This window comes from Anomalospiza imberbis, chromosome 16, assembly GCF_031753505.1.
Source record: "Anomalospiza imberbis isolate Cuckoo-Finch-1a 21T00152 chromosome 16, ASM3175350v1, whole genome shotgun sequence".
Lineage (NCBI taxonomy): Eukaryota > Metazoa > Chordata > Aves > Passeriformes > Viduidae > Anomalospiza > Anomalospiza imberbis.
In genome coordinates, this window is record NC_089696.1 from 7690230 (window position 1) to 7704599 (window position 14370).

General features: G+C 38.3%; 2 protein-coding genes across 9 annotated transcripts in view; both read right to left on the minus strand.

The window, feature by feature from the left end:
- The window catches only part of SNX29 (sorting nexin 29), a 98314-nt gene extending 94225 nt beyond the window's left edge, over nucleotides 1-4089 (minus strand). For 2 of the 4 annotated variants that reach the window (XM_068206806.1, XM_068206808.1), the window contains exon 1: nucleotides 3968-4089. In XM_068206806.1, the coding sequence (XP_068062907.1) occupies nucleotides 3968-3974 (7 nt within the window). In that variant the 5' untranslated portion in view covers nucleotides 3975-4089. The remainder of the gene's footprint in view (nucleotides 1-3967) is intronic. The other 2 variants (XM_068206805.1, XM_068206807.1) reach the window with 2 other exon arrangements.
- Nucleotides 4090-5149: 1060 nt separating this feature from the next.
- Nucleotides 5150-13804, minus strand: TNFRSF17 (TNF receptor superfamily member 17). Of its 5 annotated transcripts, none has more exons than XM_068206812.1 (6): nucleotides 13128-13164; nucleotides 10704-10920; nucleotides 8577-8643; nucleotides 6793-6927; nucleotides 6492-6623; nucleotides 5150-5722 (listed from the first exon to the last, which is right to left on the minus strand). In XM_068206812.1, the coding sequence occupies exons 4-6, from the start codon at nucleotides 6905-6907 to the stop codon at nucleotides 5466-5468; spliced, it is 504 nt and encodes a 167-aa protein (XP_068062913.1). In that variant the 5' UTR covers nucleotides 6908-6927; nucleotides 8577-8643; nucleotides 10704-10920; nucleotides 13128-13164; the 3' UTR covers nucleotides 5150-5465. The 5 variants fall into 5 exon arrangements, with proteins under 5 accessions (XP_068062913.1, XP_068062910.1, XP_068062914.1 ...); XM_068206809.1 differs by having other exon boundaries at nucleotides 10700-10920; XM_068206813.1 differs by having other exon boundaries at nucleotides 10685-10920.
- Between the last annotated feature and the right edge of the window lie 566 nt (nucleotides 13805-14370).

A 14370-nucleotide genomic window follows, 5' to 3' on the forward strand; every position in this document is an offset into this window, starting at 1 on the left:
GCCAGCGTGAAGATAAGGCTAAATTCATATAATCCCTACCTTTCCACTCTGTGTTTCTTCAGAGATTACAATTTATTAAACAATATTCAATGTTCTTACCACGCATACATTGCCATAATGGAGATGTATACATGCCTATGTATCCATTTGCTTTATAATAAATCACATCACTATAAAATAAGGAAAACAATCCCAACTTTTAGAGCAACCTCTCATGTTCAGTAGCACTGAATATACACAACTCTGCAAGAAGAGGCATAACACAATATTTCTCTTTATATTAAAAGCTTGAGACAACATCAGAACAAATGTACGCAATTAATAATTTCATGACCAGAAAAACATCTATCAAATGACAATATTAGTAGGTGGGCCAAGTTTGTCTTCCAAATGCAATACATGTTAGTTTTTAAATTCACATCTCTTTGGACTCTTTGTATCTATTTGGTAACAGAAATGGTTTGCAACTAGATTCCAAACCATGATCAATATAAAAAAATGCATAAATACAGAATACCTACTGAAGTTCACTATACTAATTAATGTTCTAAACCATTAAAGCATGTGATACCAAACAACCTTAACTTTACAGACTGAGTGCAATGTGTATTTTCTCTTTATTTTACTCGTAAATTTGCACTAACAATTGTGACTGCAGGAGATTAAAACCAATAATTCCTGAAGCAGTTCAGATCACTCTCACCATTAACAAGGCTATAAGGCCATGTAATGTGTCTACTGAGGGCTTAGCTGAGCTTTCTCTTCAATGCAAATCCTAAATTCTTCTACTGCTGTTGCTTAACAGAAATTTTACAAGGTAGAAGGAAAAGAATACTCACAAAGTCTAATTTTTTTTTTAAAAATTCAAAGATTAAGTTGTGTCTCTTTTCATGCTGAAGGTGTATTTTTCTTTGTAACAAGCCTAGAAAATATGGTACTATTTAGTGATGGTTTTGTTTCCAGTAGGTGGAAGGTAAAAATAAATCTCTACTAACTCTACTGAAGATGTAGTTCTCTCTCATTTTCTAAACTAAGTCTTCAGAAAAAAAAAAACATATTTTCAGACAAGAGCATCAATTAAGTGTGATCAACTCCAGCTGATTTAAAGACTAACCGTGCATTACAAACTGACTATAATACCCATCTCCTGATTCAGAATAGCAGTAAAAACTGCAGCAACACACACACAAATACAAAACATAGAATGCATAAAAACAGCATTACTCAGAAAAAGGCTGTATTTAGACTATTGCAATAAAAAAGGAAGTTCATACAAGACTCTAAAAATAATTATGAAAACATAAGGTTGAAAAACTAAGAAACTTCAAGAGACTCCTTCCACCAACATCTACTCAGTCAAAAACAGTTTAAAATAGGCTCAGGTGCTGCACCTGCCTCTGTGACCCTCTTCATTTTCTGTTGTTCAAGGTCATGCTTTCCATTTTTAAAACAAACTTCTCTCCATACTCTGACACAAACATCAACACCTACAGCAGCAGCAAACTGGCATATAAGTAAAGGAAAGCAGGATTTTCATCCAGTTCTTCCTAGGTAAAGCCCTCTTCAGCACCACATGCAGCATATAAGTAAAACAAATAAATCTCATATTGCTCTTATATAACTTGCATTTATGTCCTAAATGCAACATTTCAGACTGCAAGCCCTTTTGCTTGCTCTAATGCAGGTTCTGATGGCACAAGTTTAAAATAAAACAAACACAGACCTAATTTAAATGCTACCTTATACTACATTATTATGATTCTACTGATTACTCCCCCCACCACGAGTTGTAATTTCAAGTTTTTTGAAACTGTCATTAAATAAATGACAACACCCCCAATTCTTGACAACCACATAAATCTTGTATCCTTGTATTATTTGTCTTTAAAGTTTAGCCTATTCAGCACTGCAGAATAAAATATGAGTATGTAATTAGTAAGCAGCATTAGTAATATTAAGGTGAAGCTTACATCAACAGGAATTTACCTTCACATCCACCAGAAATACATTGTAGCTAAAGAAAATAAACATTAACCATAATTATAGCCATTAAGAAGTTCTTCCATCTATATTTTAGGAACACCTCTGTTAGTTAAAAGGCCACAACTGGGCACAGAAGTACAGGCAGTGCTGTTACAGGCAATAAAAGAAGGCTATGGTTAAAATTGATGAGATGTTAACATCATCTGAAACAAGCATGATAATGATAGATATTTCTCTGTTCTGATCAGTTTGACTTATATTATTCTAGAAAAACACTGTACAGCACTGTAACAGTACTGTTTGTCAAAGTGCAACATTAGGGGTTTTTTTTTGTTTTGTTATCTTGCTGTCTAATTGAAATTGTTGGGAAAACTTTATAATTCTTGGCAGGGGCTATACATGAGTGGTTACTATGCAATTGAACCACTCATGTTAATGTCACCCTAGGCATTACTCTATTTTAAGTAATTAAATGTTTCTTTTCTCATAAACATGTATCTCCTCATTGCCTTAAAAAAAAATTAAAGCTAACAAAAATAACTACACGATGAAGCTTTAGGCCACATGAGGTGTTACCTTGCCTTCTGAGCCACAGAATCGAAATAGAGCTCTCAAAGATTAGGCTCCTAGGAAGATTTAGGCTCTAATTTGCATAAATTTGCACAAGGCTATTCCCAGTTTGAATTTGAAGGGCTGAGGTTTTCCATATGAAAATGATGACTCTTACAGAGTTTGTAATTAGGATTTAGTCTATATTATGTCAAGATCTGAAACATTTGAGAAACTTTCTTTGAAAGATTTCACTGTTACTTGCATTTTTCACAAGCGGTTTCCCCATTGTAATCTTTTTTGTTTTTACCTCATCTCTTCCACAAAAATCTTCTATTTTCTTCCTACCATAAAGGTGAGAATAAACCAGAGAAATATACAAGTGAAGTGGTTTTATTTTTCAGTTCACTTTCAGAAATGTCTGCTCCCCACAAAACATGCAGCATTTAGTTACTCCAGTTAACTCCTCGGTTTTTTTATTACTGCCTTTGGCATCGAAGATCACCATGTATTCGATCAGGGTGGGAGATCTATACGTGATCCAATCCTCAGGTGCAGAGTGTTGTCTGCAACTTCCATTGCTGAACATGTACAAAGAGACCCATCATAGTTTATACTAAAGCACCTTCCTTCTCAAAAAGCCTCAAACAAATCCTTGCCGATGTGTTTTAATACATATTAAATAAATACCACTTATCCTTTACTTCTATGAGAAAAGTCTATTAGAATTTTCACTCTATCCTAACAAATAACTCTCCATGCTTGCCCATTCAAGTGGATCTGTTTCCTCCAGTTCTATAGTTTATGGGTCATAAATCTCATGGAAAGCTTCAAGTATTTCCTTTACAAAACCTCAGCAAGCTCGCGATTTAGCACTCATTTACCCTCAAGATTTAGCACAGCCCCCGCACCGCTCCCCTGTACCACAGAAACTAGCGCATCCAAACAGACATATCCTCACCGGGACCCAGCTAAGGACACAGCAACAGGGCCCTTCTTCCACAAGCCGTGGTTCTCAGCTCTCCCACCGACTGCATGCTCCTGAATTCATACGTTTAATTTTTTTAACTCCTATTTTCTCTTGGTCATTTATTTCCTCACGAATATTTCCTATGATTTTGCACAGCTGAGGCAACACAGATGCCCGAGCCCAGCATCACTTGTGCTGTGAGCCAGCATCACCCTCAAGGGCAGGACTTAGGATTTAAAACGGGCTAAAACACCACTTCGGGAGAACTAGGGAAGCCGGAACGAGGAACGGGATGAGGAGATAAGAGACCCAAGTGTCCCGTGCCTCAGCACGGCACCAGGGAGCAGCCGGGGGGAACGAGGGCAGTGCCACTCCCGCCCGGGCCCCCCGGGCACGCTCTGCCCGCGCCAGCCCCCACAGCGCCCGGCGGGCCCGGGGCGGAGGGGCCGGCCCGGCCGCACTCACCGCTCATGGTGCCCGCGGGGCTCCGTCCGCCGGAGCCGCCGCTCTCCCGCACAGCCACGGCCGGGCCGGCAGCCTCCGCCCGCCCCGGAACCCGCCCGGCGCCCCGGAAGGTAAACACGGCCCCGGAGCGCCGCGGTGCGCTTCCCGGCCCGGGGCTCCGCAGCGCGGCTCCGCGCCCTCAGCGCGCCCCGGCCCCGGAGCCGCCCGGCCCCACCCGGGCAGAGGCATCCTGCGCGGCAGGAACGCGACACCGCGAAAGGAAGGGTGAGACAAGCGAGACCAAGTGTCCTCTGCTGCCGCTTGTGCTGTGCAGGGTGGAAGCTCGGAAAGGGTCGTTAAATAAAAACAAAAAACAAAGTGATGATAATAACAAATTTCATAAGTTTCTTGGCCTTTTTGAGAGGTGTTGGCCCTGTGTGACCAAAACCACACAGAGCACCTAACTCCCAACTCGCCCCAAACTGTTTCAGCCTCCTAAAGATGCTGCAGCAGGTCATTCGTAGATTTCGTGCAATGAAGCATTTCAATTTGTCATTCATGCAGGAACCTGAAGTAGAATGTTAGCTCCATGTAAAGATGATTGTTGTGGTTGCTGGTGTGGTTATTGCTTCTGTTGTTGCAGTTTTCCAGGAATAAAGCTGTGGCCTAATATTAGGAAAGTAACATTAATGCTTGGAAGGCAAGGTGACAGAAATATATTCCTAATTTTAGGCCACAGAGTAGTCTAGCATGATTAATCACCCATCCTTGCAAAAGTAACAAGGGTAAGTAAAAAAAATTAGTAAAAGATAAATAAATCTCAGTCTGAAACCACTTGGCACTGAAAGGAAAGCCTGTACCACCAGAAAGTACATAGGATTGCAGGGATTGCAATGAAGGCCAGGAGCTGGAATTCAGTGACTCTTGTGGGTTCCTTCTGACTCAGGACATTCTGTGATTCTATGATCTGTGCTCCCCAGCACCACAACTTCCCTTAGGGTGACCCAGTGAGTGATACCTTCTGAACCCAGGGGCCTCCATACTCAACAAGGTATCCATCTTTTAAAACCTTCCTATTCCAAGTGTTGAAATTACTCTTCTCAAGACTCTGGATGTACTGTAGGTCTTCATTTTCGCCTCTTGGAACAGTCCTTGTATACCATCAAGTAATTTTGGGCACAAGATCCGAGTCTAACATAAACATACATATTTTCAAACTTGTTTATTTTGTATATATCTGCTGTAAGTAGGCACAATCTCTAAAGGCAGAAAAAGCTGTCCTATGCAAGGACTTTCTGAAACTAAAAATTCCAATAACTGATTGAGTGCCTGAGAATACTGTAGAAATAATCAACTAATTACTAGAATTAGAACTAATATGACAATATTAATGCAAGCACAATGGGAGAGCTCTAAGGATGGTGTGCTACTGTCTCCACTGACTGCAAGTATTAAGGTTTACAGCTGTACTGGAATAACTCATTTATTATTACTCAGTAGAAATACACTTCTCTCCCAGTCATCCGACACCCAGAACATAGTTGTAATAATCAAAAGATTTGGTGGTAACTAGAACTGTAGCTCGTTCTTCAGTAGCTGGTAATGGAAATGAAGTTTCACAGCCAGTCTGAGGTTTTACCAAGCCACAGTCACTGCAAGTGCATTCTTCCACTGAATACATTAATGTTTCACTTGGAAGTGTGTGTCTAATTTCTTCTGTATTCACACTGCTTTCAGTATTAGCCTTGAGAATATTATTCGGCTCCACAGAGGAGTCTGTAAATACATAGAAGTTAATTTAGTACATACATCATGCTATACTAAACAAAGAGCTATTAAAGATCCAAATTTCATTATGGTCCAGCTATGTTCTAACCTCAGTGAAAATTTTAAGGTATAGTGAAAGTTTTAAGATGTAGCTATATATGATAATCTTTTGTTCAATGACAATACAACCCTCTAGTTCAGAATAAGTATTGAAGTAATTCAACACATTTTCTAATCAGTTATTATTTATTGTCTGAAAACTCACAAATATAGTATTTGTAAAATGGAAAAAAACCTTTTTTCACCTTCACACAATATACCACATATGCTTCTCACAGACTACAATATTAAATAAAATTATTTAAAGTCTTATAAAATGAAAAGCTAATATTGAATGTGTATCCTCTGCCTGGGAACAATTCCTTTTGCATTCAGTGAGGGTGGAACCCTTATTGAAGTCTTTTGCTTTTAAGTTTTCATAAATTATTTCTCAAACAGCAGCAAGTAAGCCAGGTATGAATATACAACACAATCCTCACGGAATCCAGAACCCACAAAGAGAAATTGCTGCTTTTGCAAGTCAACAGCTGGATATTTATTCCCTAGTAACTGTGATAATTTCATGGAGACTATTTGAGGAATACCAAACAATCCAACAAAGACCAAACAATCCAACAAAGACAGTCATGAGAATCTGGAATATATACAATGTTTTTACATGTTAAGAGCAGCTAAAATGTACAATGATCTAAAATTATTTGATGAAGAATTTATTCACCTGTGTTTTCCAGTTTTTCTTTTAGTTGCTTTAGGTGCTTCCATTTAAACAAGACCATTAAGGTAAACAGAGTGAATATTAAAATCAACCCTATGCCCAAACAAATCCAAAGAATTCCACTTGAATTGGTACCTTATGAAATAAAAGAGATGCATTACATTAATCATAAACAATAACTAATGTGCAGTAAACATGTCCAACACATCAAACCCGAATGTAAATACAACATGAAGATGCCCAGCACAGCCACAGAGAAAGAAATTGCAGAAATTGCACAGCCACATTGCAGAAATCTACTTACTCTTCTCACAGTAGTTTTCACAGGAGGGCGGTGGTGCACTGGAACACCGGAGGTGACAAGGAGTACAAGAGAGCAGCAAATTATCAAAGTATTCATTTTTGGGGCACTGTGCCATCAGGGGCAGTAATTATGGAACTACAAAGCCACAGAAATTGTAAAAGAGCGAGGATCATGTACAAAAGGCTTCTCAGGTCCCAGTCTGAGCGACTCTAAAAGAGCTAGCAGTAATAATGGACTTCCATCTCAGCTCCACTATATGGGATCATGTTACAGAAAAAGGATTTAACTCTGAGGTCCCCAAGGAATTACTGTTCCTTTTTTGGTGATTCACAATTTTAGAAAAACTGAGCAGCTGCACCAAGATAGTTTTCAATGTAAATTTTGTCTGAAACAGAAAATGGTTATTTATAGAAGATGTTTCTAGAGCAGGTGCTAAATACTACAAACTGTAGAGAAGAAAGATCTCCAAACAGGACTTCATAATAATTGTTCTTTTCTCTAAAACTGGGGTTCTTTTCATAGCGATTGCTCCTCATTCTGAATTAGCCTGTGACTACAGACTGTGACAATCAAAGTAGTTTACAAAGCTAACTTGTATCTTGATGTTTTATTCCAACAATTTATTTTAAATACAAAGTTAACTAATAGTTTCTAGCAAGTAGCAATAACTGCCTCTATCCAGTATCACTGCCACAGACAGATCAGAATTACAGGCTCTCTCTCTTTATCATATTTAAGTCAATTGCCCTTTTGACTACAGAAATATAAAAGGAAAACATTGTATAAAGAGTTGTAATTTCAAACCACATTACTATGAGACATATTTTCCCACCAAATACACTGTGTGGGAATACACAAACTGTTTTTAGTGGAGCAGTCTAACAGATCTGTATTCTAGTCTCTAGCAGATGGAAATGCTTATTGTGGCTTCTGCACTTGTTTCTATGGCCTTGCACAGCTCAAGGCTTTCTATCACAGGCTTTTCTCCCTCTTCAAGATTAGTGGATAAATAAGAATTGATGAAATCTGATTTAGATGTGACAGAAGAAAATAAGGCTAGAGACTGTGGTTTATGCCAAAACTTTCACTAGGAAGTCAGTGCTGGTGCTGAAATCGTAAAACTGGTTCTGACTTGCTCCATACAATCACCCTCTGGGGGAAGAAACCTCAGTTATGGCTGCAATATCATCCATGTTTCTGATGAAGCACCATTTGGTACTTTATGCACAGAGTAATTTCAGGTTTTGCTTTTAAGATGCTGTTTAGCCTTTTCAGTCATGGAGAGGACAGTCACATTCTCAACAGTGATCTCAAGAAAGATACTCATGAAGGTATCTTCATGGTATCCACAGGTACAGTAAGTGAATTTCAGGATAGACAAGCTGATCCAATTCTTTAAGCTTTTATCCACTGACTTTGGTGAAAGATCCCAGTCTTTGCTGCACTCCTGGATTACATTTTCAGGGGTGCAACACCTTACATTTGTCTTTGTTGGACTGTTATGCACTCCTGCTCTGCGTGTTGCTGTGATGTATCCTACAACTGATATCTGCTCAATGTGACATTGGTACTATTCATAAAAACCGTAAAGGGACTTTGCCAGAGAAACGTTGATCTAAAAGCAAGGAAAGAAATAACAAAATGTGCCTATGTCTGGGGGTCACTAAAGATGTGGATAGATTACATACAGATAAGCTGATTAAATGTCTTGGTGTTAGTGAGAGGGATAGTCCTGCTCTTCACTCTATGTACTCTGAAATGTGAGGAGGGGCTGGAGGGCTTACCTGACCACAGGGCAAGCAGCTTTCATTCATTAATTGAGTCAGTTCATGTAGTTTTACATCCTAGGCCCTGGAAAAAAAGGCCAGAAACAACACAGAAAAAAAAAAATGTATATAGAAACAGCTGATCACCTACTGGCGACATGCAAGTAAGTCCACCAGAGAAATCCACATTTGGTGAACTAATGCACCAATGTCTTCATTTGAAAAGTCCTGTCAAACAAGTCAAACAAGTACAGTAGAAATTAATTTATGCCTAATTATTTGAGATTGTATATATAGGATAATAAGATATTGTGGCAGAAATGCTTTCTCTCTCAGTTGGCCAGAAAGTTTTCCTGTATGGCTGGTTAGAGTTCAAACATATTTATTGTAAGACACAAAGTAAATACAAAGTAGTCTCATACTTTCAGTCAAACTCTAGGAAATTTCCCCCCAAGTAAAAGGCACAATACAGCTCATTTCATCAGAGCTCTGGAGAATGATGCTGTCTCTTACAGCAGTAATTTTCCCTCTACAGTTGGACTACTATTTCCCAAAGCTTACAGCCTTTAAGGATAAACTGATTTTTTGACAGATGTGCCCCAAACCACAAATACTTGGTAATAAAGCAATACATTTTTCACACATTGGAAACTGGGGAGCAATGACAGTAAAGGGTCTCTACTGTGTCATTCCTTTAAGCAGCCACCATTCAAGTGCCAGCCTTTTTCCCTGAGCTATACACAGTGTCAGTGATGTATGCCATGACAAAACACAGGCAACAAACGGTTCAGAAAACAATGAGTAATTACAGTTGTCGTGGTCTGCTGCCTTTATTTTGTGCACATCCTAACATTCAGAAGTTCCTCTCCTCAAGGGCATGAAAGCAAGCATGTAATCAATCGATCTTGATAAGCAATAGATTCCCCCTGACAGATCTCACTACACATCTAAAGCACATGTTATTTCACAGTCTATGTCCAGGAGTAAGAAAGACATTTTCTAGCTTAATAAGTTCTTGTGCAACCTTCATTTTTGAGTAATTTTGATAGCAAGGAGCTAATATTAAAAAAAAAAAAAAACAAAAAAACAAAACAATCAACCCTTTAAGCACTTTTTTGGGAGAAGTGTGCTATACCAACTGGTTTTAATATGAGATGATTTATACCTGAATTGAGAAGCTGTTTGTAAAGTAAAATATTGGATTCAGCCAACAAATAAAACAAAAACCATAAGCATTAAGAATAAATTCATTAAGTGACATTAAGGATATTGTTACTTAGAAACTGTATCTATGTTATGTTAATAATTGTTCCATTGCCTTGTATAATACACATTAAATCCTCTAAGCAGAACACTGATTTGTTATATGTGGAAAAAATGAGATGATGGTATGGAATGATGGTTCTCCTACAGTGATATTTACCTTTAGGGAATAATAAATATATGCCCTTACTTACAAGTAAAGTTATATTTCAGCTCTTGTTCAGTTATGGGATTTACAGAGCTTGCACTGGCTTTCCAAAAAATTACATGTTGATGCTAATAAATGCTCTCTTCTTTTAATTTGATTTTGCTTCAAAAGGATGGCAGAAACTAGCAGAGTTGGACAAAATAAGAAAGGATTTATCAACTACAATAAACATTTAACCATAAATCACAAAGTATTGCCAGGGAAGTATTTCTGCAGTTACGTTACTGTAACTGAAATCCAAAAACTCCCCAAGATATCCTCTAAGAATAATTCAGACAAGGTAAGCTGGCCTGCTGGAGTTGGCATCCTTACAGAGAGCAATGGGAAAAAAATGCAAGAAGTGAAGTATCAACTGCAGAAAGAACAGGAGGAAAAAAGAGAAAAGGAAAGCCAATTCTCAGATTTGTTTCTAAAATGTTTCTGTCTGACTCAGGAGTGACACCTGGGGACAATTTATAAAGACTAGTATGAATTATATTTTCTGTTTGTTGTTTAGAAGAATGGTTTTAGCATTGACAGTTCTAGTAGGATATCAAATTGCTGAAGCGGATTTCAAGAAATCAAGTCATTTTTACTGGTGAAGGGAGTACAGGTGAAGGGAGCAGAGCCCAGCACAGAGCAGGAGCTGGTGCTTTGGAGTTGTACCCAAACATACACAAATGTTTTAGACCTACAGCCTTCTCCCATGGGAGCAGAACACCTCCAGTTCCATGTTGCTCTTGCAGAAAACAGGCACACCGAGCACTGAACATACAGCCAGAGCATTTCCTGCCACGAACCCAAATTTGTTGGCTTTGTTAAACATTTGGAGAAACCAAAGACTTCCAGAAATCCTTGTCAGTTCTTATTTGTGACATTTGAAATTGATATTATGTGACAGAAATCAGTCACCTGGAAAAGGTAAGAAAAATTTTATCTTTCACTATTTAATTTGAAAAAAGCTGTTGTGAGTGTCTAAGCAAAAATAACAAAATGAGGACTTGGATGGAAAATCAAAGTAAGTAATATCATCATGTCAATGATTAAAGATTTAAATTCATCTATCACAGAACAATAACTTGAGATCTGTTTACCACACATAACTTAAACAACAAAGTTTTGTTCTGGCACTGCTTCAGGGTTTCTCTGTTGAAGCTTGTGCCAACTTTTTGCCTGAATGTACTTCAGAAATTCTGTTGGCATAATTACATAGCACTTACCAAGAGAAAGAGGGTTTTCTGCTAGGACTATAACATTCCCTTCACAAACAACATTAGCTAGGCTGACAAAGAAATTCTTCTGGTTGTATAGTTGCTTCTACATTGATGGTTTTGTGCTGGCACAGCTCTTTTTTTCCCACTCACTAAGGCAACTGACCTACACTGTCAAATCTTACACTACAGACTTGCTCTGATCCTCTCCAATTCTCTAAAGCTATTTACAGAATAAATCCCCCAAAAAAGTCTCATATAAATCACCTCACCTCAACAATCCTAAAAATCTGTAAGACCAATGTATATACCAAAAACCACCACTTTTTCTTCTCAAAAGTTATTGCACTTCAAGGAAAAGCAGTCTTAGAGACAGTCATCTCCTAAAACAGTGTTAAAGCTTTCTGAAGCAGTTATTTTCAGAAATCCATGTTTTGTGAAGTGCATGCTTTGACTGTACGGCTGGGAGGAGATAAGCTGTTCTAGGAATGGGGCACACACTGCTAGTAAATAAAAGAATGGCGCTATTAAGGGGTTCATCATGTCCATTAACTTTTACCAGCTGCACAGAACAATGCTGCTCTTAGACAAAATATTGTTTAATGTCATTTGCACACAGAGCAAAAACAAGAACAATGTGGATTTTGCCTGTTTGGTTCAGCACATTTTAATTAGACCACAGCTTTGAAAAGAGTGATGTTGCTGGTGCTACACTGAGTATTTCCAAAATGGACTAAAGAGCAAAACAAGAGAAGAGAAAATGTTCCTTTAAAATAGTGATTAAAATAACAATAGTATAAACACAGTCAATTAAATCACAGACAGCTTCTGTATCCCCCACTGTGTTCAAAGCTGACTTAGCTAGGAACCAGCTTATGGAACAGAGGAAGTGCACAGCCCAGGAAAGCAGTCCTAATAGACTCCAAACCACTGGGGCAAAGAAGATACCTTTTCATTTTTCTGACATTCCACATGTGCCAGAATAGTTATGTAACTACTAAGGACAATGCATAAAAAAGGAATTGTGCAAGCAAGTTTGGATTAAGCTTGTTAGAACACCAGTGACATTTTTATGTTGGTACAATAATTTTTACAGAATGTAAATATAATTTATTTCTTAATGTTAGCACTTACATTTTATGTTGGAAAAATAATCTCTTATATGCTACTATTTTAGTAATTTTGCAGGTGGACAAAATAAACTAAAAATCATCAGTGGTATAATGCCAACAGGAGTATTGGAGTTACAACAAAAATAAATGTGCAGGAACAATTATGAATTATGCAAAGTGTTTGGTATACACTAAAGTCTAACATAAATTTTTGTTCTGGTAATTTTAGCCAAATTCTCTAGCTAATCAGAAGTTTGAGTAATGCACGTTCACTTTTTTCAAATTCTCATGAACAGCATCACAGTGTCAATGTGTGCTGTCCCTCAAGACAGGAGGGAAATTTTAATTGATTTAGCCACCACTACTCCAGAATAATTCCCCGTGCAAATTGCTGTCTCTGGAATAATAATACTGGCACAGAATACTTCTAGAGTGATTGAACCTATTTAGAAACAAGCTCACTATTTCATTCTCACAATTCCATAATGAAGAAATTATTTTCTGCAAAAATGTTAACTAGCCATAGAAGAACTTTAGGAGCTTTAAAAATCCCATGAAGCTGATATTCTTCCTTCATAACAATAATGCCATTCTGCTTTAGTCATTAGTGAAACTAAAATCTTAAGGGATCTCTAATGGACAACATGCTCCCTCAACTGGAATTCCAGAAAATTAAGAAGGTGAAAAGAAAGCACATGAAAATCCCACGTGGAACCAGTTTTCTATTTCCCCCTCCCTTGAGACAGCCAGCATGTAAAACTTTCCATATAAAACTTAAGTGTTATAAAACTCTTACCATATTTATAAAGCAGGAGATCTGGCCTGGAGTTATTATGGAATCCAGCAGTGAACACTGCAGCTCAGAGCTTCTCCATGTCAGGGAGTACCCTGCAATCAGAAAGGGTGTGAGTAAACAGTGTGTTAATACTCAGCCATTCCTCATGACACTTGTGCTCCAGCCCCTTCCCCAGCTCTGTTCCTTTCTCTGGACATGATCCAGCACCTCAACGTCCTTCTTGTCACGAGGGGCCCTGAACTGGACACAGCACTCAAGGTGTGGCCTCAGCAGCAGCAGTGACTGTGCTGGTCCTGCTGGCCATGCTGCTTCTAAAGAAGCAAAAGGTTAATCTTCTAATCAAAATATTGCTAATCTAAAAGAAAGCATAAGAACAGAAAAACAGAGGTCTGGATTGTACTTCACAAGATTTCTTTTCAGCTGCTTCAGTATTCTGATTGACATGATGCTTCCTCCCACCAAGCCTACACCTGACTTTCAGATCTCTGAAACCACACAATCTCTGCCTTTCTTCAAAATAAATTCCCTCCTGTCTCTAACCTTCCTAGTCCTAGCTCAGTCACTGTTTACATCATTTAAGTGATCTCATTCTTCCCTTCCTTGGATGTGCGTTCTTTGCTCAGCACATTCCTTCCACATTAAGCAATCCCTCTGCTATTCACAACATTTTAACTGTCATAAGGTTTATAAACTGCACACAGGTTCTTCACAATGTGCACACCTAAATCCCCATCTGTGTTTCTTTGAGCTTTGATAGCAAGAAAGCCACACACACAACAGTTTTGACAGAAAAGCTACTTACCTATACTCTCCCTCTCCTGTTTTTCAGTCTGGAGTCTCAGGGTATCAAAACCACAGAAGAAATTCTGTCTGAGGAGGCACTGTGCATTCAAAGAGAGGCATCATGAGCAAAGACCCAACAAGAACTCACCTTACAGATCTCTGAGATCTAAACAATACAGAGTAACTAAGCAATAGATCACACAGCTGAGAACTCTAAGCCTCCAATTAGAGTCACCTGAAAAAAGGGATGGCACTTGTGAAAAAAGACCTTTCGGTCTTTCTTTTTAGAAATACACAATTAAAGAGAATAAAGGTTGTGTATACACGTGAAAGTGAGAGACACACATGACTATTTTTAAAAATAATGAGCTGAACATGTGAGGTATTTGAGAGCTGAGAAGATGGACACAGAAAATTACAAACTGGCATTCTGGTGTAGCAATCCATGTATTTCTTTTGC

Coding starts and splice junctions, on each gene's coding strand:
- TNFRSF17 (XM_068206814.1), bottom strand. CDS start 13,571: ATGTCAATCAGAATACTGAAGCAGCTGAAAAGAAATCTTGTGAAGTAC. Junction 13,220..13,483: donor TGTTCTTATGCTTTCTTTTA/GATTAGCAATAT, acceptor TTCTGATTGCAG/GGTACTCCCTGACATGGAGA. Junction 6,624..6,792: donor TGAAAACTACTGTGAGAAGA/GTAAGTAGATTT, acceptor TTATTTCATAAG/GTACCAATTCAAGTGGAATT.